Below are 23,677 nucleotides of genomic sequence, written 5' to 3' on the forward strand. Positions count from 1 at the left end.
TATAGATGGCCAATTAGTGAGCTGACCTGAATTGAATCAAATTGAATTGACTGAATTTCATTAGAATAAGGATGACCTGCTTTTGTATGTTTAAAACCACTAGTTTTATATTTGTATTGTTTTTATGTACAGATTTAATACTCTGTCAGTAATTTATAATTGACCAATATTCAGACTTGTTTTCCTTTTAAAAGTATACCCTTAAAATGCAGTGTGAAAAAATAAATATAAATCAAAGGTAGTGAAGATTCAAGAAGCCAAAGCCCTGGTATGCCTGGGAGTATTAAACAAAAGTCTATCTCCAGAAAAAGGACTTTGACAGTCATTTCTTATTTAAAAATTATATTCTGGAGATAAAGAAGGCATTCCTGGGGTGTTTAGGCAGATTCAAACCTGTTCTTCCCATTTCTGAAAGAGTATACTTTAATATTTCTTTGGTAAATTATACAGATATCAAAATGTTACAGTTAGTATGTTTGCTTCCTAGAAGAATTTCAGAAAATCACTGTATCAATTTCAGTATATATGAACAAACTTGAATGCTATCTTTTATTATTTCCTTTCAATATTTGGTTTTGCTTCTTATATTTTTAATAGCTTTCAGTCAGTTCAGTTCAGTTCAGTCGCTCAGTCGTGTCCAACTCTTTGCGACCCCATGAATCGCAGCATGCCAGGCCTCCCTGTCCATCACCAACTCCCAGAGTTCACTCAGACTCGCATCCATTTAGTCAGTGATGCTATCCAGCCATCTCATCCTCTGTCATCCCCTTCTCCTCCTGCCCCCAATCCCTCCCAGCATCAAAGTCTTTTCCAATGAGTCAACTCTTCGCATGAGGTGGCCAAAGTATTGGAGTTTCAGCTTTAGCATCATTCCTTCCAAAGAAATGAAATCCCAGGGCTGATCTCCTTTAGAATGGACTGGTTGGATCTCCTTGCAGTCCAAGGGACTCTCAAGAGTCTTCTCCAACACCACACTTCAAAAGCATCAATTCTTCGGCACTCAGCCTTCTTCACAGTCCAACTCTCACATCCATACATGACCACAGGAAAAACCATAGCCTTGACTAGAGGGACGTTAGTCGGCAAAGTAATGTCTCTGCTTTTGAATACGCTATCTAGGTTGGTCATAACTTTTCTTCCAAGGAGTAAGCGTCTTTTAATTTCATGGCTGCAGTCACCATCTGCAGTGATTTTGCAGCCCCCCAAAATAAAGTCTGACACTGTTTCCACTGTTTCTCCATCTATTTCCCATGGAGTGATGGGACCGGATGCCATGATCTTCGTTTTCTGAATGTTGAACTTTAAGCCAACTTTTTCACTCTCCTCTTTCACTTTCATCAAGAGGTTGTTTAGTTCCTCTTCACTTTCTGCCATAAGTGTGGTGTCATCTGCATATCTGAAGTGATTGATATTTCTCCCGGCAATCTTGATTCCAGCTTGTGTTTCTTCCAGTCCAGCGTTTCTCATGATGTACTCTGCATAGAAGTTAAATAAGCAGGGTACAATATACAGCCTCGATGCATTCCTTTTCCTATTTGGAACCAGTCTGTTGTTCCATGTACAGTTCTAACTGTTACTTCCTGACCTGCATACAGATTTCTCAAGAGGCAGGTCAGGTGGTCTGGTATTCCCATCTCTTTCAGAATTTTCCACAGTTTATTGTGATCCACACAGTCAAAGGCTTTGGCATAGCAGAAATAGATGTTTTTCTGGAACTCTCTTGCTCGATGATCCAGCAGATGTTGGCAATTTGATCTCTGGTTCCTCTGCCTTTTCTAAAACCAGCTTGAACATCTGCAAGTTCATGGTTCACGTATTACTGAAGCCTGGCTTGGAGAATTTTGAGCATTACTTTACTAGCGTGTGAGATGAGTGCAATTGTGCGGTAGTTTGGGCATTCTTTATTGAGATATAATTCACATACCCTACAGTTAACTCATTAAAAATCCACAGTTGGCTTTTATTATATTCACAGAGTTGTGTGTATATTGCCACAAAACAATTTTAGAACATTTTCATTACTCCAGAAAGTCCTGTACTCCTTAGCCATCACTTCCTAATTCCTTTATCCCCTAATTTAGCTTCTGTCTCTGAGCAACTACGAATTTACTTTCTGTCTTTATAAATTTGCCTCTCCTGGACGTTCATATAAATGGAGCCATACGATGTGTGGTCTCTTGTGACTGGCTCCTTTCACTCTGTATACTATTTCAAGGCTGATCCATGTTGTAGCATGTTATCAATACTTCATTCCTTTTTATGGCTGTATATTTCATTTGGAGAAGGAAATGGCAACCCACTCCAGTATTCTTGCCTGGAGAATCCCGGGGACAGAGGAGACTTGTGTGCTGCCATCTCTAGGGTTAGATAAAGAGTTGGACACAACTGAGTGACTGAACAACGATTTTTCCTTTTGTTTATTTATTTGTTGATGGGCATCTAGGTTATTTCCATTCAGTTGTTAATAATGCTGCTATAAACATTCATGTACAAGTTTTTGTGTGAAAGTATATTTTTATTTGTCTTGTATATATACCTAAGAGTGGAATTGCGAAGTCATATGTTAACTCTGTGTTTATTAACCTTTTGACCTGTCAGACTCTTTTCCAAAGTGGCTGCAATGCTTTACATTCCCATCAGCAATGTATGAGGATTCCAGTTTATCTACATCCTCCCCAGTCCTGTTATTACCTGTCTTTTTGATCATAGCCATCTTAGTGGTATCTCAGTGTTGTTTTGACTTGCATTTCCCCTGATGACTTACCATGGTTGAGTGTCTTTTCACATGTTTATTGACCATTTATATTTTCTTTTTCTTTTTTGGGAAATATCTAACAGATTCACTGCCCATTTCTTAGTTGGGTTGTCTTTTTATTATTGAGTCATCAGAGGTCTTTATATTATCTAGATGCCAATCCCTAATCAGAAAACATGATAAGAAAAATATTTTTCCCATTCTGTGGGTTTTCTTTTTACTTGATAGTGCCGTTTGAAGCAAAGCCTTCAAATATGATGAAACCCAATTCATTTTTTCTTTTGTTCATTGTGTTTTGATACTGATCCAAGAAACCAATGCCATTTGAAAGTAACAAAGGGTTTACTCCTAAGAATTTTATAGTTTTCTAGCTGTCACATTTTGGTCTTTGATCCATTTTTAGTTAATTTTTGTATATGATTTCCTTTTATTTTTTTAAGTGCTGTGATCTTGGCTACCATGCAAGTTTAAACAGAGCCCTGAGAACTTATCTCTCTGCGGAGTATAACCTTGAAACCTCCAGACATGAGGGCTTAGACATTATTGAGAATGCAGTTGACAATTTGGAGCCCAGGAGTGATAAGCAGAGATTCATGGAGATGTACCCTGCTGCGTTCTGTCCACCAATGAAGTTTGAGTTTCAGTCTCACATGGGTGATGAGGTCAGTATTTGAGTATTTTAAATATAATGAATTGTCTCTAAACTTACATTACTCTTTCCCTGCTGTACCCAGCAGTTGTAAGAATTCTCAACTGATTTCTCACTCCTGCCTTTGCATGGGGTCTTAGCATAATACTCTGTGATCAGCTGCTATCACTTTTTAAAGCAAGAGTCAAACACTCCAGTGCCTCCAGAGGCCAAAGAGATGGAGGTGCAAACTGGCTTGCTTGTAAGCACTAAACAGTTGAAGGATAATTAATGAGTTCTTCCTTTCCCTCAAGATACTCAAATATAAGTTTAAACCAAAACATTTTGTTGGCCTAATAGAAGCTATCTGAAGACTGCTTATAATCCTGATTTAAAGATCCCCATAAAGCAAAATAATTACAAAATGGCAGGAAAATGAAAGAGAGGAAAAAAGATACAAAACATTTTTTTAAGACTCAAGTTATCTCCAGACTGTTAAAATGAACATTAGAAATGATGTATTATCTTAGGTTCTTCATATGAATTTATATTTGTCTTCTTCTGTGCAAGGAGAGAATCCATTTAAAGCATTTATGAGTTACAGTGGTATATTTATTGTCTGTGAACAGGAGGAAACAAGAAAAACCAATTATTGGAGCATGCTATATAGCACTCGGTGTCCCAGCTGTGCAAAACAATACTCATAGATTAAAAACTCAATTTTAGCTTATTATGGTGACAATATGTTTTTAAAAATAGATGTTAATTATAATTTCCATGGCAGATTTCTTCTTTAATGCCATAATTTCTTTGGAACACCTAATGTTAAAATTTTAAAGATATGTGTGTATGTACCTGATACATCTCTAACCTAATTTTATTTTGCTTGATAGAGTGAATTACTTGATTAAAAGTGGTAAGCAATTTTTATGCCGATAGCACATGAGCTTTACGGGCAAGTGGCTTATCCCACCCAGAGTTTTGTTTCTAAAACCAATTGGTTACTGTTTTAATCTTTTGGTTATGGATGGATATGTTAAAGACAAAATGATAAAATGTCACAGACAAGTGATTTCAGTTGTGTTCAGAGTTTTTACTTTTTTAAAAAACTATTATTATTTTAATATAATAAGCCTCTTGCCCTTTTTTAGGGCCAGTTCTGCCTGTGAACAATAGTGTCTATGATATCTTAGAGACTCCATAAAAGGAAACCCTCTTCTGCCAAGACCATTTCTGTGACCAGAAAGATGAAAAGAAATTGTTTGTTTCTAATCTGATTCTACTATAATTAAAAGTCTCTATATTTTACCCTAATTGAGATTGTGGCCAGAATATCTTTTTACCAAAGCCTAAGACTGGTGACTTTTTCAGTTTCATGATTTGGCTAATAATTGGCAAGAAAAGCCATGGATGAAAGATACAAAAAATATCACTTTTTCTGAGTTTTCATGTGTGCCAAGCAGTGCTGTAAGTGCTTTATGAACATCATCTTATTTTATCCCCACCACAGCCCTATGGCACAGGTACTCTTACTGTCCCCATTTTACAGACAAGGAAACTGAGGTTTAGTAACTTACCGCGGTCACCCAGCTGACTATAATTGGTAGGCTCTGCCACCTACGCTGCTTTGCCTGCATGACCATATGTTTGGATCATCCTTCACACTCTGCCAGGTGCTTATTCCACAAGATAGGTGTCAGCATCAGAGCTCCATCTCCAGCAGCTGCCACGTCCTTCAAGGGAGGCTTCCTACAGCTGCTCTCTCCCCAGTCTTATCCAGGCCAAGCAGCTGCATCCCACTCTTGCCACTTACATAACAAGTTCATATTTAACGCTGAAGTGTTGAGGACTGTTAAAAGTAAAACCTGTAATTGGAATCTTGAGGGGATCTGCGGTCCTTGCAGCCTTTACCTGGGAGAACCGTGCCTCGGGAGACTGGCTGCCGGGCGCCCTGCTGTAACTGTGGTCTCTGGTTCCCCAACAGGTGTGTCAGGTCAGTGCCCAGCAGCCAGTCCAGGCAGAGCTCATGCTCAGGTACCAGCAGCTGCAGTCCCGCCTGGCCACACTCAAGATCGAGAACGAGGAGGTAAGCGTGCTTTCTGCCCCCGCAAGTAATCTAATTCTAATGTAAACTGGAAGACGGTTTCTCTTGACCTAGGCATTTAACGGTGTAACTGCAATCTCTTCATCATGCATTTTCGGCTAAAACAGGGTTCCTAAAATCCATTTATCCTCCTGATAGAGGATAAATGCAAAGGTTCTATATTCCACCATGAAAGTATTAGTCACCCAGTTATGTCCAATTCTGTGTGACCCCATAGATGGTAGCCCACCAGGCTCTTCTGTCCATGGGATTTCCCAGGCAGGAATACTAGAGTGGGTTACCATTTCCTTCTCCAGGGTATCTTCCTGACCCAGGGACCAAACCGGGTCTCCTACATTACAGGCTACCTCTTTAGCATCTGAGCCACCAGGGAAGACCGTAGATGACTACTTTACCAGGGACTCACTACATCCACAGAACACACCTTTTCTTCTTAAATACTGAAGGTAGTTCCCAGTAGATTATCAAATCCAACATATGTTTCAAGAATCCACATGAATATGTGGACAGAAATGCCTGTTATATTAATTTAATCCTAATTTTTAAAATTAGTACTTTTTTATGCTTTTTTTGTATCTTTAGATTTTTGATACTGAACATGGCATTACTGATACAATTAGTACAAAGTAGGATTTTAAAATAGTACAAGTGGTGAACAGTTATCTCCAACTAAAAATAAAAGTTAAAAAAATACTATTTGAATGGGAGTATAAAACTGTTTATTTGCTGACATTAGTGGACTTAAATGGATAGAACATAAAATGTGAATTATAAATACATGTTGAACCAGAAAGCAGTCGTACAATTTAGCTGCCTGTTTCTGAAATTAATTTAATTGAATCCACATTCTCCTTAAATAAAAATAGGAACCAAAATGTTTCTTGTGTTAGTCAAGGTACTCACTTGTAACTTACAGGAACCCAAATCAAACTTAGTCCAATCTCACAGCTTACTTATTGGTCAGTGTTTACAGTGGCCTCACTGGTGATTGGATCTGTGTCCAGAGAAAATTACCAGGAACCTCTTTTCATCACTTTGAAGGCACACCTTCATGGTGGTTGGTAGGAAGTCTCTCTCTGTGTCCTGTACTGGGAGATCTAGGACCACATAGTCCCTACAGTTTACCATCTCACCCCTTCTCAGCATCCTTGTCTCTGAAATAGGATCTCCCATTGGCCTGACCTAAGTCATGAATACTTTTGTTTCAACTGTTATATCTAGGAAATAGGTTTCTCTCATTGGCCAGCCTAGTTTTTGTGCCCATTCATAGAACCACTTGATTGACAGCCCCAGCAGAAATATGTATTTCTAGAGGCAAGCAGTTTCCAAAAGGAAGGGATGTAGTGCAGAAAAGGGGGGAAAAAAAAACCAAGAATTTGCCCTTGATAAAATGATCAATATTCACTTTAGTGCCCCTCTTTTATTTTAATTTCACTGAGATGTTTTGAACATGTGAATTTGAATATGTGAATGTATAGTTGTTTCTGTTAAGAAAGAGGACCATGTTTCTATACCAGAATAGTTTGGTCAAAACCCATTGCAACCTTTTTTGGTTCTTTCTGAAAGAACCAAACCACCCCTTATGCAAACATGGGTGTTTAAGATGCAACCAGTGTGATTAAAACTTCAGTCCCTATGTAAAGTCTCACTAATGAGCTTTTCCAAAGGAGAACTGTTGCTCTCCTTGAGGTGTTTTTAGAGCTTAGGGTTTTGGCTTGGCATCACAAAATACTCACCTAATAGCAGTTTACTGGATCCTATTAGGCCTAGGGTTTGTATGCATAGTGACTTCCAATTTCTTTTTTTTTTTTTTTATGCATATGCTCTGGTGGTTTTATTTGGAAACAGCCTCTAAACTCTAGGAAAATACTGTGTTATACACAGGGTCAACACTGGCAGCGCACAGACCTGTTTTGTTTGGCTCGCACAGTTTAGACCTATTAAAAATGGGAAAGTGTGGTAACTCTGGCCCTGTGCTGCCTCAAGAAGGGAAAGGCTGGGATACTTGAATTCCACTTGGCTGTAGTCATTCAGCTCCTGATTTTCTTCTACTGGACTAGTCCATTTACATTACCTGTCTGGCCTCTGCAACCCTTTGAGTTTGTGACCCTGGTCTTCTCCTATGGGCATAAAGTGGAGAAGCACAATATCTTTATAAACTAATAGTAGACAGTGCTTTCTGAGGGCTAATTTTTTTTTTTTTGAAATTTACCCTAGAAACAAGTGAATTAGATTGTTCTGAAGTTTCTTGTGGGCATGACAAGTAGTTTATGATGGCTGGATCTGGAACAAACTGTAGTAGAAGGGAATCCCCAAGGAAAGTAAGATTTAAATTGGATTTATGACAACCAGCAGATGTCCTTAGGTATAGAAAGAGGGAAAGAAGTTTCAATATATTTCAAAGTTGGAGACTAAAGCAGTTTGGTTGTCACCCAGCCTCTCCTTGGGAGATAAACCGAAGGTGAAGCTGAAATCATGTAACAAGAAGCATTGAGAGCCAACTTAAGGAGTTTTAATGCTGTGGGTCAGTTCATTTCAGTACAATAAATATTTATTGAGTGACTTTTATATTCCACATATGTTGCCAGGTGTGGAAAGTACAGAGGTGAATAAGTTACAGTTAGCTTGTATCTAATGAAAGAAGCAGTCTATAACAAGTCATATACACAATGTGAAACGTAAGAGAACTAACTTGGGAACAACATAGCAATCATTGTTGATTTGAAGGCCCTGTGTAGCACTTTTCTCCACCATGAATAAGAAATTTGCCTCTGATCTTCCACTGATAGAAGGACAGAAAATTGACATCTTAGTAACAGATCAAAATATACAAGAAACACATGCATAATTCTGTATAATTTTCTGCCTCTGTACAAACTTATATATATATACTCATAAAGTCTAAAATTCATTGGAAAGAGTTTAATTAAAAATAATATGACTGCCCAGTGAAAGATCAAAGTTGAGGGAGAATTTCATCCACACTTAATAAAGCTTAGATAGGGGAGCTAGATAGAATATGACTCTATTTACGCAATCTTAGACAACCATAAATACTGGGCACCCCTTGGAACTATAGGAGACCATCTTAAAAGGGAGAGCCCACAGACCATGCCTGGTCACAAAGTTTATTTGCTATACAGTGTTTAATTTTTTTTAATTGTTACTGTCATTTAAAAATTGGAAGTTTTGCCTAAAAATATAGATTTTTCAGCTTGTAAAAATGAGTTCTTAACATTACTAGACCTTCATATCTGTAGGATGGTAACTGACTTGGGCTAAATAGTATATATTCCCCTTAGACATAGAACTCATGCTTCCAATTTGCCATGCTCACCACTCAGCCCACTTGTCTATTTTCATTACTCGACTGGTCCTGAAATATATCTGAATTTTCAGCACTTGTCTTAAAATAAAGAAAAGAGAGCAGTAAGCATTTGTGAAATGTCTTCATATACAACTTTACATTTGCCAGTTAAACCTTTTTAAATGAGCTTGTAATTTCATTATGCTGTAAACTTGTACCTTAGTCTTATGATTCCAACTTCTAGTCAGCCAATCCACAAATATTTTTTAGTGTCCACCATTTATTGTGCCCATAGAATTAAGCAGGGCCTGCTGCCCATATAGCTCCCAATTTTTTCTTCTTCTTTTTTTTTTTTAACTTAAATATGTAAGTTTTTATTAAAACTTTAAAGTGAAATATTAATAAACATTACTATTAAAGGCAACACTTTGAAAGCAACCTAAATCTAAATGATCATTTATACCATTCTCACTGTAAACATTTTCCAAACTCTTTCCAGCCTAATGTGACACAGCTTTGTCCACTTTCTGAACGTTTACAGCTCAAGTGAAATAGGGAGAGTGAGAGGTACAGACTTCCAATTACAAGATAAATGAGTCAAAGGGATGAAATGTATAGAATGAGGAATATAGTCAATAGCTATGTGATATCTTTGTGATATGTGACAGATGGTAACTAGGCTTAAGGTGGTGATCATTTTGTAATGTATGGAAATGTCAAGTCACTGTGTTCTACACCAGAACTAATATGATGCTGTAGGTCAATTATACTTCAAAAACAGACAAACATACAGAAAAAGAGAAGGGAGTGGAGGGGAGGGGGAATTAGATGAAGGTCATCAAAAGGTATAAACTTCTAAGTTATAAGATAAATTTTTATTTAATACTAGGGGTGTAATGTACAACATGATTAATATAATTAACACTGCTGTGTGTTATATATGAAATTTGTTAAGAGAATAACTTTTTTTTTGTATCAGTGAGATGATGCCTGTTCACTGAACTTGTTGTAATAATCATTTCATGATGTATGTTAAGTCAAATCATTGTGCTCTGTATCTTAAACATATGCAGTGATATATGCCAATTATATCTCAACAAAACTAGAAGGAAAAGGAAGAAAAGGGAGGGAAAGAAAAAGTTTACTTTAGACTTTGTCATAGGCATTTCAGCTTAGGGTCATTCTTGTGGCTTCTTTTTTTCAAAGCTGGCCTCTGCAGGAATTTCCCATAGATCACATTTCCCTTTCCTTAGAGTTCCTCATTTCTCCATTTGTTGCAGGAAATGGGATGTGAGAGGATGGTCATGTCCCAGGTTTCAAGTGAGTTCCTAGAATGGGCCACCAAGTGAGGCTCCTTGGCTTCACACAGGAAATAATTCAAGAGTGAGGAAAGGTAAAGTCAGAGAGTTTATTTAGATAAAATTTCCTTAGGCAGAATGCTGTAGTCTCAGAAGCAGCCCAGGATGATTAGTTTTTATGGGCTGGATAATTGCATAGCTAACAAGTGGGAAGAGTATTCTATTTGGGACAAAGGGCAGAGATTTCCAGGAATTGGGCCTCAGAATTGGCACAGTTACTGTGAATGTGTTCTTTAGCATATGCTAATATATTGCATATTAGCATATGTTAATTAGCCTTAGATGGAGAAGCTGTATACAGTCAGCAAAAACAAGACCAGAAGCTGACTATGGCTCAGATCCTTATTGCAAAGTTCAGACTTAAATTGAAGAAAGTAGGGAAAACCACTAGACTATTCAAGTATGACCTAAATTAAATCCCTTACAATTATACAGTGGAAGTGAGAAATAGATAAGGGATTATTCTGACAGACAGAGTGCCTGAAGAACTATGGACAGAGGTTCGTGACATTGTACAGGAGGCAGTGATCAAGACCATCCCCAAGAAAAAGAAATGCAAAAAGGCACAGTGGTTGTCTGAGGAGGCCTTACACATAACTGAGAAAAGAAGAGAAGCTAAAGGCAAAAGAGAAAAGGAAAGATATAGCCATTTGAATGCAGAGATCCAAAGAATAGCAAGGAGAGATAAGAAAGCCTTCCTCTGTGATCAATGCAGAGAAACAGAGGAGAACAATAGACTGGGAAAGACATCTCTTCAAGCAAATTAGATATACTAAGGGAACATTTCCTGCAGAGATGGACCCAGATAAGCACAATGGTGTGATCCCTCGCCTAGAGCCAGACATCCTGGAATGAGAAGTCAAGTGGGCCTTAGGAAGCATCACTATGAACAAAGCTAGTGGAGGTGATGGAATTCCAGGTGAGCTATTTCAAATCCTAAAAGATGATGCTGTGAAAGTGCTGCACTCAATATACCAGCAAATATGGAAAACTCAGCAGTGGCCACTGGACTGGAAAGGGTCATTCTTCATTCCAATCCCAAAAAAAGGCAATGCCAAAGAATGCTCAAACTACCACACAATTGCACTCATCTCACACGCTAGCAAAGTAATGCTCAAAATGCTCCAAGCCAGGCTTCAACAGTATGTGAACCATGAACTTGCAGGTGTTCAAGCTGGTTTTATCTATGCCAAAACCAATACAGAATTGTAAAGTAAAAATTAAAAATAAATTAATTAATTTAAAAAAAAAAAAAAAGAAAAGGCAGAGGAACCAGAGATCAAATTGCCAGCATCCATTGTATCATCAAAAAAGCAAGAGAATTCCAGAGAAACTTCTGCTTTATTGACTACACCAAAGCCTTCAGTTCAGTCACTCAGTCACGTCTGACTCTTTGCAACCCCATGGACTGCAGCACACCCGGATTCCTTGTCCATCACCAACACCCGGAGCTTACTCAAACTCATGTCCATCGAGTTGGTGATGCCATCCAACCATCTCATCCTGTGTCATCCCCTTCTCCTGCCTTCAATCTTTCCCAGCGTCAGGAAGGTCTTTTCCAGTGAGTCAGTTCTTCACATCAGGTGGCCAAAGTATTGGAGTTTCAGCTTCAGCATCAGTCCTTCCAATGAATAGTCAGGACTGATTTCCTTTAAGATTGACTGGTCGGATCTCCTCGCACTCCAAGAGATTCTCAAGAGTCCTCTCCAACACGACAGTCCAAAAGCATCAATTCTTCGGCGCTCAGCTTTCTTTATAGTCCAGCTTTCACATCCATACAAGACTACCGGAAACACCATAGCTTTGACTAGACAGACCTTTGTTAGCAACACAATGTCTGCTTTTTAACATGCTGTCTAGGTTGGTCATAGCTTTTCTTCCAAGGATCAAGCGTCTTTTAATTTCATGGCTACAGTCACCATCTGCAGTGATTTTGGAGCCCCCAAAAATAAAGTCTCTCACTGTTTCCATTATTTCCCCATCGATTTGCCATGAAGTGATGGGTCCAGATGCCATGATTTTCCTTTTCTGAATGTTGAGTCTTAAGCCAACTTTTTCACTCTCTTCTTTCACTTCCATCAAGAGGCTATTTAGTTATTGTTTGCTTTCTGCCATAAGGGTAGTGTTATCTGCATATCTGAGGTTATGGATATTTCTCCCAGAAATCTTGATTCCAGCTTGTACTTCATCTAGCCCAGTATTTCACATGATGTACTCTGCATATAAGTTAAATAAGCAGAGTGAAAATATACAGCCTTGATGTACTCCTTTTCCTATTTGGAACCAGTCTGTTGTGCCATGTCCAGGTCTAGCTGTTGCTTCCTGATCTGCATACAGATTTCTCAAGAGGCAGGTCAGGTGGTCTGGTATTCCCATCTCTTGAAGAATTTTCCACAGTTTGTTGTGATCCACACAATCAAAGGCTTTGGCATAGTCAATAAAGTAGAAGTAGATGTTTTTCTGGAACTCTCTTACTTCTTCGGATATGAGAGCTAGACTATAAAGAAAGCTGAGCACTGAAGAATTGATGTTTTGAACTGTGTTGTTGGAGAAGACTCTTGAGAGTCCTTTGGACTGCAAGGAGCTCCAACCAGTCCATCCTAAAGGAAATCAGTCCTGACTATTCATTGGAAGGACTGATGCTGAAGCTGAAACTCCAATACCTTCCCCACCTGATGCGAAGAACAAATTGGAAAAGACCCTGATGCTGGGAAAGATTGAAGGCGGGAGGAGAACAGGACGACAGAGGATGAGATGGTTGGATGGCATCACCAATTCAATGGACATGAGTTTGAGTAAGCTCCAAGTTTTGGTGGTGGACAGGGAGGCCTGGCGTGCTGCAGTCCATGGGGTCGCAAAGAGTCGGAAGCAACTGAGGGACTGAAATGAAATGAACCGGATGTATTACAATGAGTGTATGAGGCTCAAGGTGTACTGGGAGTTGAATCTTCTGCCATCTTGGGCCCAATTGTTTCAATCAGTTTTTGTTGGATCCTCAATTGCTGTGTCATTCTTTGAATGGTTGTGTACTTCCCTCTTCCCTCCTGTCTCACCTTTATCAAAGCCAAAGAAATGGAAAATGAATTGCATAAGTAAAGCAATTAGGTCTTCCTTTTTTTTTTAGGACAGTCTTACTTTTAACTTGTTGGCCCCATTTTCAGATCATTTATACCAATATTTGGTTCAGTAAATAGAGCTTTCACAAGCGTATCACTTCTATGCCATAAGTAAAACTGTTGCACATATGAAAACATCTAGTCTCTCTTAAGTTATAGTAGATTTAGCCCCCTGAAGGGAATAGAAACAAGAATAGTCTATAATGAATTCTTCACTTAAGTTGCATCAGTGTTGAATGAACATATAAATTTTGCTGCACCACTTAAAGTCTTTCATCAACAGTTCACGAAAGTTTATTTCACAGACTATTCCCAAAATACAGTCCTTATACAGGATATTTTCAAGAAAAATAAATAATATTTTAAGCTAATGTGTGAGATAATTTTCATGGCATGGGTAATTGAGGGGGAAAGTAAGAGATACTTTGGTTATACCTTCTGTTATCAGTTATACTTTCTGTTACCCAAAAATTGGTGTTTGTCTCTTGGTGGATATCAAAAGATGCAGCCAAACCAAAGCGCAGGAAGATTTATTATTTCTTGCAGCAAGTAAGAACATTGAGAATCTACTCAGCAGCAAGAGTTGGAGAATTTTAAACCTAAAAGCAATGGTACCCCACTCCAGTACTCTTGCCTGGAAAATTCCATGGATGGAGGAGCCTGGTAGGCTGCAGTCCATGGGGTCGCTAAGAGTCGGACACGACTGACCAACTTCACTTTCACTTTTCACTTTCATGCATTGGAGAAGGAAAGGGCAACCCACTCCACTGTTCTTGCCTGGAGAATCCCAGGGGCAGCGGAGCCTGGTGGGCTGCCGTCTATGGGGTCGCACAGAATCAGACACTACTGAAGCGGCTTAGCAGCTAACCTGAAGGTACATGCATGTTGTGAAAGGGTTTAAGCAGAGGAGAAATTCAGCATAGACTTGGGGGCAAAGGTCAGCAGAATCCAAGCTTTAGTTGATTGAGATCAAGAGGGTCAATATCTTCATTCCATCCTTTACATGGGTGGGAGCCTTTGAGTTCCTGCAGAACTCAAAGATATATTATTATGCGTATTCCTTGAGGGAGGACTAGAACTCTGCCTTATCACTGCACTACTGTTTGACATACTGTTCTGTGTTCCCTTGAGATCACGGATTACTGAGACCTGTTCAAGGGCAAGCATTGGGCTTAGATCACAAAACAGCTGAGGCTCCAGTGGCTCCTCTTATGTCAAGGAAGCCATTCATTCCTGGTTGTCTTTCTCTGGGGACCCCCTAGCCCATCTGCTTTACATTTCTATCTGTGGCAGAAGAATCACATCTCCCTCCCACACTTCCCCTAATACCACTGACTACAGCGGAATCCCAAGTCATGTCTATCACTGATCAGACTCTTAAGGGCAGTTGTCAGATTCTTCTAAGACTTGGTATAAGATGTGAAGCTTGATAACCACCTAATCGTGATTGCTGTGTCTTATGATCTCTGTGACTTTAGCTTCATTTTTCTTAAGAGATTCTTACTTGCCTAAAACCTTCTACTGATGAGCTTGACAATAAAAGCCCAAGTAAAAGCTAACCGCCCTTTGTCCCTTAAATGATAACATCATCTTGGCCAAAATTGAAAAGAGGGTCAACTGTTTTTCATTGAAAACATGTATTTTTAGAAGGGGTCTGTGGTGTGTGTGTGTTTGTGTGTAAACATGTATTTTTAGAAGGGGTGTGTGTGTGTGTGTGTGTATTTTGTTTCAAATAAGCTTTAACTTATTAGAGGGAGGGCCCCGATCCAGGAGAATACCAAACAGAATGAGAAGAGTTTCTGCAGATGGTCTAAAAGTATCTGGCAGGCTAGGACATCCAGAAGAAAATGGCAGAGCTCAGGATGACCGTCAGCAAGGAGACCCTGTGTTATTGGTGTATGCCAAGCATTCCTCTGGAGTCTGTCGATTTGGAAGGAGGAAGACTTCAGCATCCACCATCCATTCAGTTCATTTTCACTGCTGTCTGGAGAATCTGCTGTGTTCCAGACACTGTGCTGGTTAATAAGCTGTCCCTGACCTCAAGGTGCTCCCGCTGGAGACAGAAGACAGAGGCCTTCTATACAGTGTGGTATAGTTGCTCATAAGTGGATTTGAGATCATGCTCATCAGACCACTGTTGTTAAAAGGTCCACCTAGATGGGTCATTAAATCAGAGTCTAGCAGCTGTAGGAAAGCAGGCTTTCTTAGATGCAGCTGACTCAGAGACATTGTTCAGAGAGCCCTAGGCAATGATGATGTTCTCATCTTTAGATTAAGTTGTATCATTGCTGAGAATAAATTTTGCTCAGAAAATTTTGTTCTCAGAAGTCAAGAGAGCCTGGTATTTGTAAACAGGCGTCCTGTAAACAGGCATCTCAGATGCAAGTATGTAGATTTTAAACTTGCATCTTAAATGCAAATAGGTAGATTACTAGTGTGAATTCATCTGGAATGGTAATACGACCCTTTCCCAATCCGAGGGGAGGGGTAGCAAAAGTTGGACTGTTTTTTCAAATCTGGCCACACCTTACCCAGCACTGATAAGGTCACCTGCATCTGTGCCCCCTGTTGAGGTACCAGGGGCAAAGGAAGTATGCTGCCACTGCTCCTGCCTTATATGGCCTGTACCAGGAGTAAGTTTCTGTACCTTTGGTCGATTAACTATGGCATTAATCCAATTCATATGTGTGGATGGATGTATGTGGTCTCTTTCTCCTAATTTTTACTAACTCTGAAATGATACAGTGCTGTAATTGAAATACTTTCAAGGTCAGTGTTGGCAAGGAGGGAGTAGTTAAGTGGGGAGGTAGGACAGGGCTCAGGAGTTACCTTTACCAATGGAGTGACAAGTCTTAAAGGATGAATAGGCAAGACACCAGGCACGGTGCCATAAAATAATGTCTGTATTAGGGGTTGAATTGTATACGCTCCCCAAATTCATATGTTGAAGTCCTAACCCCCAGTACTTCAGAAGGGGACGCTATTTGAAGATACGGTGATGTCACAGAGGTAATTGAGTTAAGGTGACTCAGTGGTAAAGTGGTGAAGAATCCGCTGCCAATTCAGGAGACGCGAGCTTGATCCCCGAGTCAGGAAGATCCCCTGGAGAAGGAAATAGCAACCCACTCCCATATTCTTGCCTGTGGGAAGTCCCATGGACAGAGGAGCCTGGCGGGCTATAGTCCATGGGGTCCCAAAAGAGTTGGATACGACTTGGTGACTAAAACAACAGTCAAGTTAAAGGGCCATCATTAGGTGGACCTAACCGGTGGGATCACTGTCCTTATATTAAGGGGAAATTTGAACACAGAAACACAGATGGAGAGAAGACAAAGACAATGACTGTGTATACGCCAAGGAGGCAGGGCTGCGACAGCTCCTTCCTCACAGCCTCGTAAGGCGCCAGCCCTGCCCACACCTTGATCTCAGGCTTCTGGCCTCCAAAACTACGAGGCAATAAGTTTCTGTTATTTAAACCACACAGTATGTGGCACTTTATTACAGCAGCGCTAGAAAGCTAGTGTGTTCAGAAAAGGAAATTTCTTGTTTTCCCTAATAATTGTAATGTCCTGGGGAAGAAAGGCGAAAGCACCCAACCACAGAAGCCCACCGAAGTCTCCTCTCCCCCGTCATTCATTTGGATCTGCATCTCAGAGTCCAGGCCACCTGGACACTCCCCTGGTACCTCACGTTCTTCAGGAGTTTTCATAATTCCTTGTCTTGTTTTTGGCTTCTCTCCCAAACCCAGTTGCATCTCCCTGCTACTGATGGGGAGTCGTTACATGCCTCTTGTTAGCTGTTTCATATTTGCCGCCTCATGTTCCCTCCTGTGACTCATTAACATGGCCTGTATGTGTCAGAAGCTAGTGTTCTTCTTCGTCAAGAACATCCCATGGGATAATACATAGTCCCAGCCACTATGTCTGATGGCTTCTGTCACATCCTTTATTCTTCCTGACAGTTCCAAATTTAACCTTGACACTTACTCCTGAGAAAGAAGTTAAAAAAAAGAAAAACAGAATTGTTGAGATTGACAAGAAATCCCATGACTACTGCTGGTCCACAGTATGGGCCATAGTCTCTGGGCCTGTTCCAAGGGCTTGGGTGGGTGTGGTACCTGCTAGGTCACTGGAAAGACCCTTAGAGGGCAGGACTGGCCCCAGACTGCAGCTGAGCATAGCTAGATCTGAGTCACAAGTCCGCTCTAGGGTCCATAGCTGGCACCAAGGTCTGCATGCATGCCAGCCTCTGGGGGCACAGATGGGCATGTCTCTCTCCTGGTTCCTAGGTAGGCAGGGCTGCTCTTGGATCACTACTGAGGGGAACTGGATTCAAGTTACAGGGCTGCTTCAAGATCCAAAGTTGGACAGAGTTTGGTGGGCCTGCCTCTGGAAACACAAATGGGCTTACTTGTTGCGTCCCTAGGGTAGCTGTAACTATTCATAGGCCATTGCTAAGAGGTATTGGAACCAAGTTACAGGGCTACTGTATTATTCACATTTGGACTGAGGTTGGTGGGCCTGCTCCCAGTCCACAAGTGTGCCTCTTGGCAGGTCCCTGGGCAATAGGACTGCTCTCAGACCAAGGCTTGGAGGAGCTGCAACTGCATCTTGAGCTGTTCTAGGGTCCACAGCCAAGGCCAAGATCAGCAAGGTTATTTGGGGCACAGGTGGGCTTGACCCCTCCTGGGTCCCTTGGCAGATAGTGCTGGCGGCAGGACCAATGCCAAACAGGATTGTAGCTGAGTCTACAAGGGAATGGAGATATTTCCAGGTCCTGTTGCCAGGGCCAAGGTTGGCAAGCCTGCCAACAGCTTTCTCATGTCGGTCCTCGTCAGCTGTGGGCCCCAGTGAGGTTTTACAGGCTCCCACCTAGACCCCAAAGCTCCCACAAAGTCATTTTGTCCATGGATGGCTGCCAGAGTATTGTTTCTGTGGAGGTATGTGAATAGCAGACCTCTTATTCTACCATCTCACTGACATCACCTACAAGATGGTGAGTCTTCTCCTTCAGCCTGTAGATATACAATCATGACTTAAAGTAACTACTTCCAATGTTGTTTTTAAAGTCATCATTAGTATGCTTTTTTCCCAGTGTCCTTTGCATTGTACGTATCCTCAGGAATCCTCCTTTTAAAATGTACTCTGTCTCCTGACCTCTCTAAGCCTCTGAAATAGCACTGATAGCTAGTGTTTCTTCTCTAAACAATATTCTGTTGTTCAAATAAACAACTAAAAGTTGAACATATTTCAAAAACATGTTGCACTAAACATACCGTTTAAAAATTGAACATAAAAAAAATAAAAATTAAAATTAAAAATAAATAAGTAAATAAATAAAAATTGAACATATTTCTACTTTCTGTAATGCTGGACCGAGTCACTCAGCTGATTCTTTCAACATTTCGCTATCCAGGGCAAGGTACATAGCCAAGCCTGAAATCCATAACCTGAGGAACCATGTGTTCCCAAAAGCAAGAGCATCAGATTATTTTGAACAGAAATAAAATCTAGTGACTCTGAACTGTTAGTGCCCCAATGACTTGGGAAAATAAACGAATATTCTCTCAGGATGATAATCTCACCTTAGAGCTCAAATAATTCTACCAAAAATGTCCAGCAAAGATAACTAGGTACATAGGAGATAAGACGTAATGAGTGGTAGCCAGAAGACATAACAGACAATAGAAACAAATCATCAGAAACAAACTGTAGAAGACCTCTATACTGTGTTTAAGGAGGTGAAAGCCAAGCATAGATTTCAGCAGGGCACTATTATAACCTATAAACAGTGAAATAAATTTGAAAATGAACCACACAGAAATTCTAGAGTTGAGAAATATAGAAATACCAAAATACAAAAAAATACCAAAGTACAGAAATACCAAAATACAGAAAAATCCAAATTAATAAATTGGTGCATGGTTTTAACATCAGATTAGACACAGCTGAAGAGTGAATTATCAAAATGAAAGAAAAATTAGAAGAAAGTAATCAAAATGCAGCATAGAAAAACAAAAGGATAGAAAATATGAAGAGAATGGTAAGCTACAGAGGGCATAAACTCCCAGAAAAAAGTGATAGAGAAGAAAGTAGAGTTGATATTTGCAAAGGTAATTTTATCTGAAGTTTTATCAGAGCTTAAGAAAACTACCACACAATTCAAGAAGTCTGAATATATTTAAAATAAGCTTTTAAAATCCTTACCTAGATGCATTATAGTTAAACTATAAAAAACTTTAAAAGCAGCTGGAGAAAGGAAGCAGAGTTCTTTCAAAGTATGATAAACTGACAGTAAACTTCTCATTCAACATGAAAGCCACAAGAAAGTACAGCGATATCCTAAATGTACTAAAGGAGAGTAACTGCCCACCAGGGGAAAAAAGATATCTTTCATAATTGAAGGTGAAATAAACTGCTGCTGCTGCTAAGTCGTGTCCGACTCTGTGCGACCCCACAGACGGCAGCCCACCAGGCTCCCCGTCCCTGGGATTCTCCAGGCAAGAACACTGGAGTGGGTTGCCATTTCCTTCTCCGATGCACGAAAGTGAAAAATGAAAGTGAAGTCGTTCAGTCGTGCCTGACTCTTAGCGACCCCATGGACTGCAGCCTACCAGGTTCCTCCATCCGTGGGATTTTCCAGGCAAGAGTACTGGAGTTGGGTGCCATTGCCTTCTCTGGGTGAAATAAAAGACATTTTAAAATCAATAAAGTCTGAGTTCACTGCCAGCAGATTCATGCTAAAAAGAATTTCTAAATAGAAAACAAATTTATGGTTACCAAAGGGAAAGAAGAAGGATAAATTAGGAGTATGGGATTAACAGATACACATTACTGTATATAAAATAGATATTTGTCATTCAGTCACTAAATTGTCTCTTTGCAACCCTTCACCATTTCCCGAAGCTTGCTGAAACTCATGTCCATTGAGTCGATGATCCCATCCAACTATCTCATCTTCTGTCACTCCCTCTCCTTATTGTTATACAGATGTAGCAATAAGAATTTACTGTATAGCACAGAAAACTATATTTAATATATTGTAATAACCTATAATGGAAAAGAATCTAAAAAACTGTGTATATATATGTATATAACTGAATTACTTTGCTGTACACCTGAAACTAACATAATATTGTAAGTTAACTATATATTTTTTAAAAGAATTTCTAAAAGGTGTTCTTAAAAATGTAAGAGATAGAAATCAAAGAATGTAATAATTATGTGGATAAAGCTAAATGAATGCTGACCAGATCACAATAATGTCTTATATATAAATGTATACAAATATTTACATATATATCATGTTATGAAACATTAAAAGCATATAATTCAGGAAAAGTGAATGGTTTTAAGATGTTCTAAACTCTCTGCAGGCTTCCCTGGTGGCTCAGTGGTAGGGAATCCACCTGCCAGTGCAGGAGATACAAGTTCAGTCCCTGGGTCAGGAAGATCCTCTGGAAAAGGAAATGGCAACCCACTCGAGTATTCTCGCCTAGGAAATCCCATGGAGAGGAGCCTAGAAGGCTGCAGGCCCTGGGGTCATAAAAGTGACACAACAACAAACCCTGTACATTGTCTGGCAAGAGGATAAAGTTACCGATTTACGAAGATTCTCTGATAAGCAAAGGTGGAGTACAGCCTAACTGTGGAAGATAAATTGAAAAGCTCCCAGAAGATAGCATAAAATCGTATCCTGCTTATGACTACTTATGAGATGGGAAAATGTTTCTTAAATAGGACACAAAAAGCCCTGATTTCAAAGGAAAGGATTGGTCAATTGATTACATTAAAACTAGAGACTGTTTGTCTAAATACTATAGAAGGAGTAAAAAGCCGCAGTATAGAGTAGGAAAAGATATTTGCAACACATATAGCTAACAAAAAACTCATATACATATTACAAATCAGTAAGAGAAAGGCTCATCACCCAATATAAGATTGAGCAAGAGATTTAAACAGTATCCAAGAGAAAGAATCTAAATTGCCTTAAACATGTGATGATGTGCTGAATCTCAGCCATCAGAGAAATGCATATTAAAACCACAATGTGAGGCAGTTACACACCCAGTGTAATGATTTATTTGGTTTTTGTTTTTTCTTTTGGCCATGCCACAAGGCATGTGGGATCCTAGTTCCCCAACCAGGGACAAACCCATGCACCCAGCAGTGGAAGTGCAAAATCTTAACCACTGAACTGCCAAGGAAGTTCCATCGACACAGTGGTTTAATTTTTTAAAACTGACAGTACCAGTTGTTGAGGACGTGGAGTAATAGGAATTCTCCTCCTGTGTTGGTGGGAATACAAATGAGAATAATAACTTGGCAAATCAGTCTGCAACACCCAGTAAGCCGCAAGTCTACTCAAGTATGTGTGGCCCAAATGTGTTCATAGCAATATTATTCATAGTGGCCCCAAATCAGAAATAAGTCATCTATCAACAGTAAAAGGGATGAATTATAATGTATTCTTACAATGAATATTCAGCAGTGAAATAGTATACTCAGAAGAAATGAATAAATCTTACTATATAAAGCTGACCAAAGGAAGCAAAACAAAAATCCTACATACTGTAGCACTTAGTAACTACCTTTGGGGAGGAGAAAAGCATGTGTGGTGATTGGGAGAAGCAAAGGGTACTCATAATGTACTAGGTCTCTTTATCTGAGTGGTAATCACCTGAATGTGTTCAGTCGGTGATAATTCATAAAGCCATACTTATTGTTTATGCATTTTTCTGTGTGTAATTTCAGTTAATCTGAAGGTTCTTTAAAACAAAATTTAATTGAGAGAGTACCCGGTGATACATGAGATTTACAAGAACTCACATATGAATGATGTCCCCCTTAGGATAATTTGGAATAAAACCTCTCCTTATATTTGTGACATGAGGTATTATTTACCTGTCTCTCTCCCCGGTTGTTATTGTTCATTTGCTAAGTTGTGTCCCACTCTTCGAGACCCCGTGAACTGCAGCACACCAGGCTTCCCTGTCCTTCACTTTCTCCCCAAGCTTGCTCAAACTCCTGTCCATTGAGTTGGTGATGCCATCCGACCATCTCATCCTGTCGCCCCATTCTCCCCTTCCCCTCAGTCTTGCCCAGCATCAGGGTCTTCTTCAATAAGTCAGCTCTCTGCATGAGCTGGCCGAAGTATTGGAGTTTGAGCATCAGCCCTTTCAGTGAATAATCAGTGTTGATTTCCTTTAGGATTGACTGGTTTGATCTCCTTGCTGTTCCCCCAGTGGACTCTGAACTTTGGACGGGAGGGCCTGTGCCCCCATTTCTGACTGACAGAGTGGTTTCTCACTGAGTGTGGGATTCATGAAATAAGGTACTCACTGGAGAGATGTGCTCCTGTTCCCAGGTTAAGAAAACAACTGAGGCCACCCTGCAGACAATACAGGATATGGTCACTATCGAGGACTACGATGTTTCTGAATGCTTCCAGCACAGTCGCTCCACAGAGTCTGTGAAGTCCACAGTCTCTGAAACCTATCTGAGTAAGCCCAGCATCGCCAAGAGAAGAGCCAACCAGCAGGAGACCGAGCAGTTCTACTTCATGGTACGCCTGCCGCTTCCCCAGCCTCTTTGGGGTCCTCCAATCTGGGGTCCCCTAGCTTTGCTTTTGGAATTGCATCAGAATCATCTAGGGTTCTTTATTAAGACCAGAGTTCCCAATTCAGCAATTCTGGGATATGGTTTAGGAGATAGTGCTGATATGCAGACAAAGTTAAACAGGGCTTCTCTAAAACAGAACTTTTAAACGATCTCATAAACATACATGTCACCACGAGAGCTTGTTAAAATGCAGGTTCTGATGGCAGTAGTCCTGGCGCGGGGGGCACTGAGAGTTCACACCTCTAATAGGCTGATGCCGCTGGTCTGCATCAGAAGCATACTTTGCATAGCAAGATTCTAGGATCTAGAAGGTAAGAATGGCTGGATTTTTAGATATCCTGTGGGAAGTTCCCTGACATCACATAGTTTCTTTTAAAGTTAAAAATGTATTTTTCCTTTTTCAGAAACTCAGAGAATATTTGGAGGGTAGTAATCTCATCACAAAACTTCAAGCCAAGCATGACTTGTTGCAGAGGACACTTGGAGAAGGTCAGTTATCTAACAGAGCTGGGGAGATGACCTGGATTATATCTTGTGTTATGTATGTGTTCCATGAAGAATATGAACCGTGAATTTGTGCTGGAAGAAGCAGAGAACAGCATATGTTTAGATTTGGCTTTATCTGTGTAAGAATCAAATTTTCCCTGGAACTGTTTCCTTTTATCCTTTTTTCTTTTGGAGGCTGTGCCACACTTCCCAGGTGGCTCAGTGGTTCTGCCTGCCAAGCAGGAGACGTGGATTCAATCCCTGGGTTGTAAAGATCCCCCTGGAGAAGAAAAAGGCAACCCG

At 40.1% G+C, this 23,677-nt stretch overlaps 1 protein-coding gene across 2 annotated transcripts in view; it reads left to right on the top strand.

Moving 5' to 3' along the window:
* The window catches only part of SRGAP1 (SLIT-ROBO Rho GTPase activating protein 1), a 295,760-nt gene that overhangs the window by 214,869 nt on the left and 57,214 nt on the right, over nt 1–23,677 (top strand). For both annotated transcript variants that reach the window (XM_040233367.1, XM_040233368.1), the window contains exons 7-10: nt 3,196–3,417; nt 5,368–5,469; nt 22,635–22,832; nt 23,293–23,377. In XM_040233367.1, coding sequence (XP_040089301.1) covers nt 3,196–3,417; nt 5,368–5,469; nt 22,635–22,832; nt 23,293–23,377 — 607 coding nt within the window. The remainder of the gene's footprint in view (nt 1–3,195; nt 3,418–5,367; nt 5,470–22,634; nt 22,833–23,292; nt 23,378–23,677) is intronic.

Source organism: Oryx dammah, unplaced genomic scaffold (assembly GCF_014754425.2).
Source record: "Oryx dammah isolate SB20612 unplaced genomic scaffold, SCBI_Odam_1.1 HiC_scaffold_29, whole genome shotgun sequence".
Classification (NCBI taxonomy): Eukaryota; Metazoa; Chordata; class Mammalia; order Artiodactyla; family Bovidae; genus Oryx; species Oryx dammah.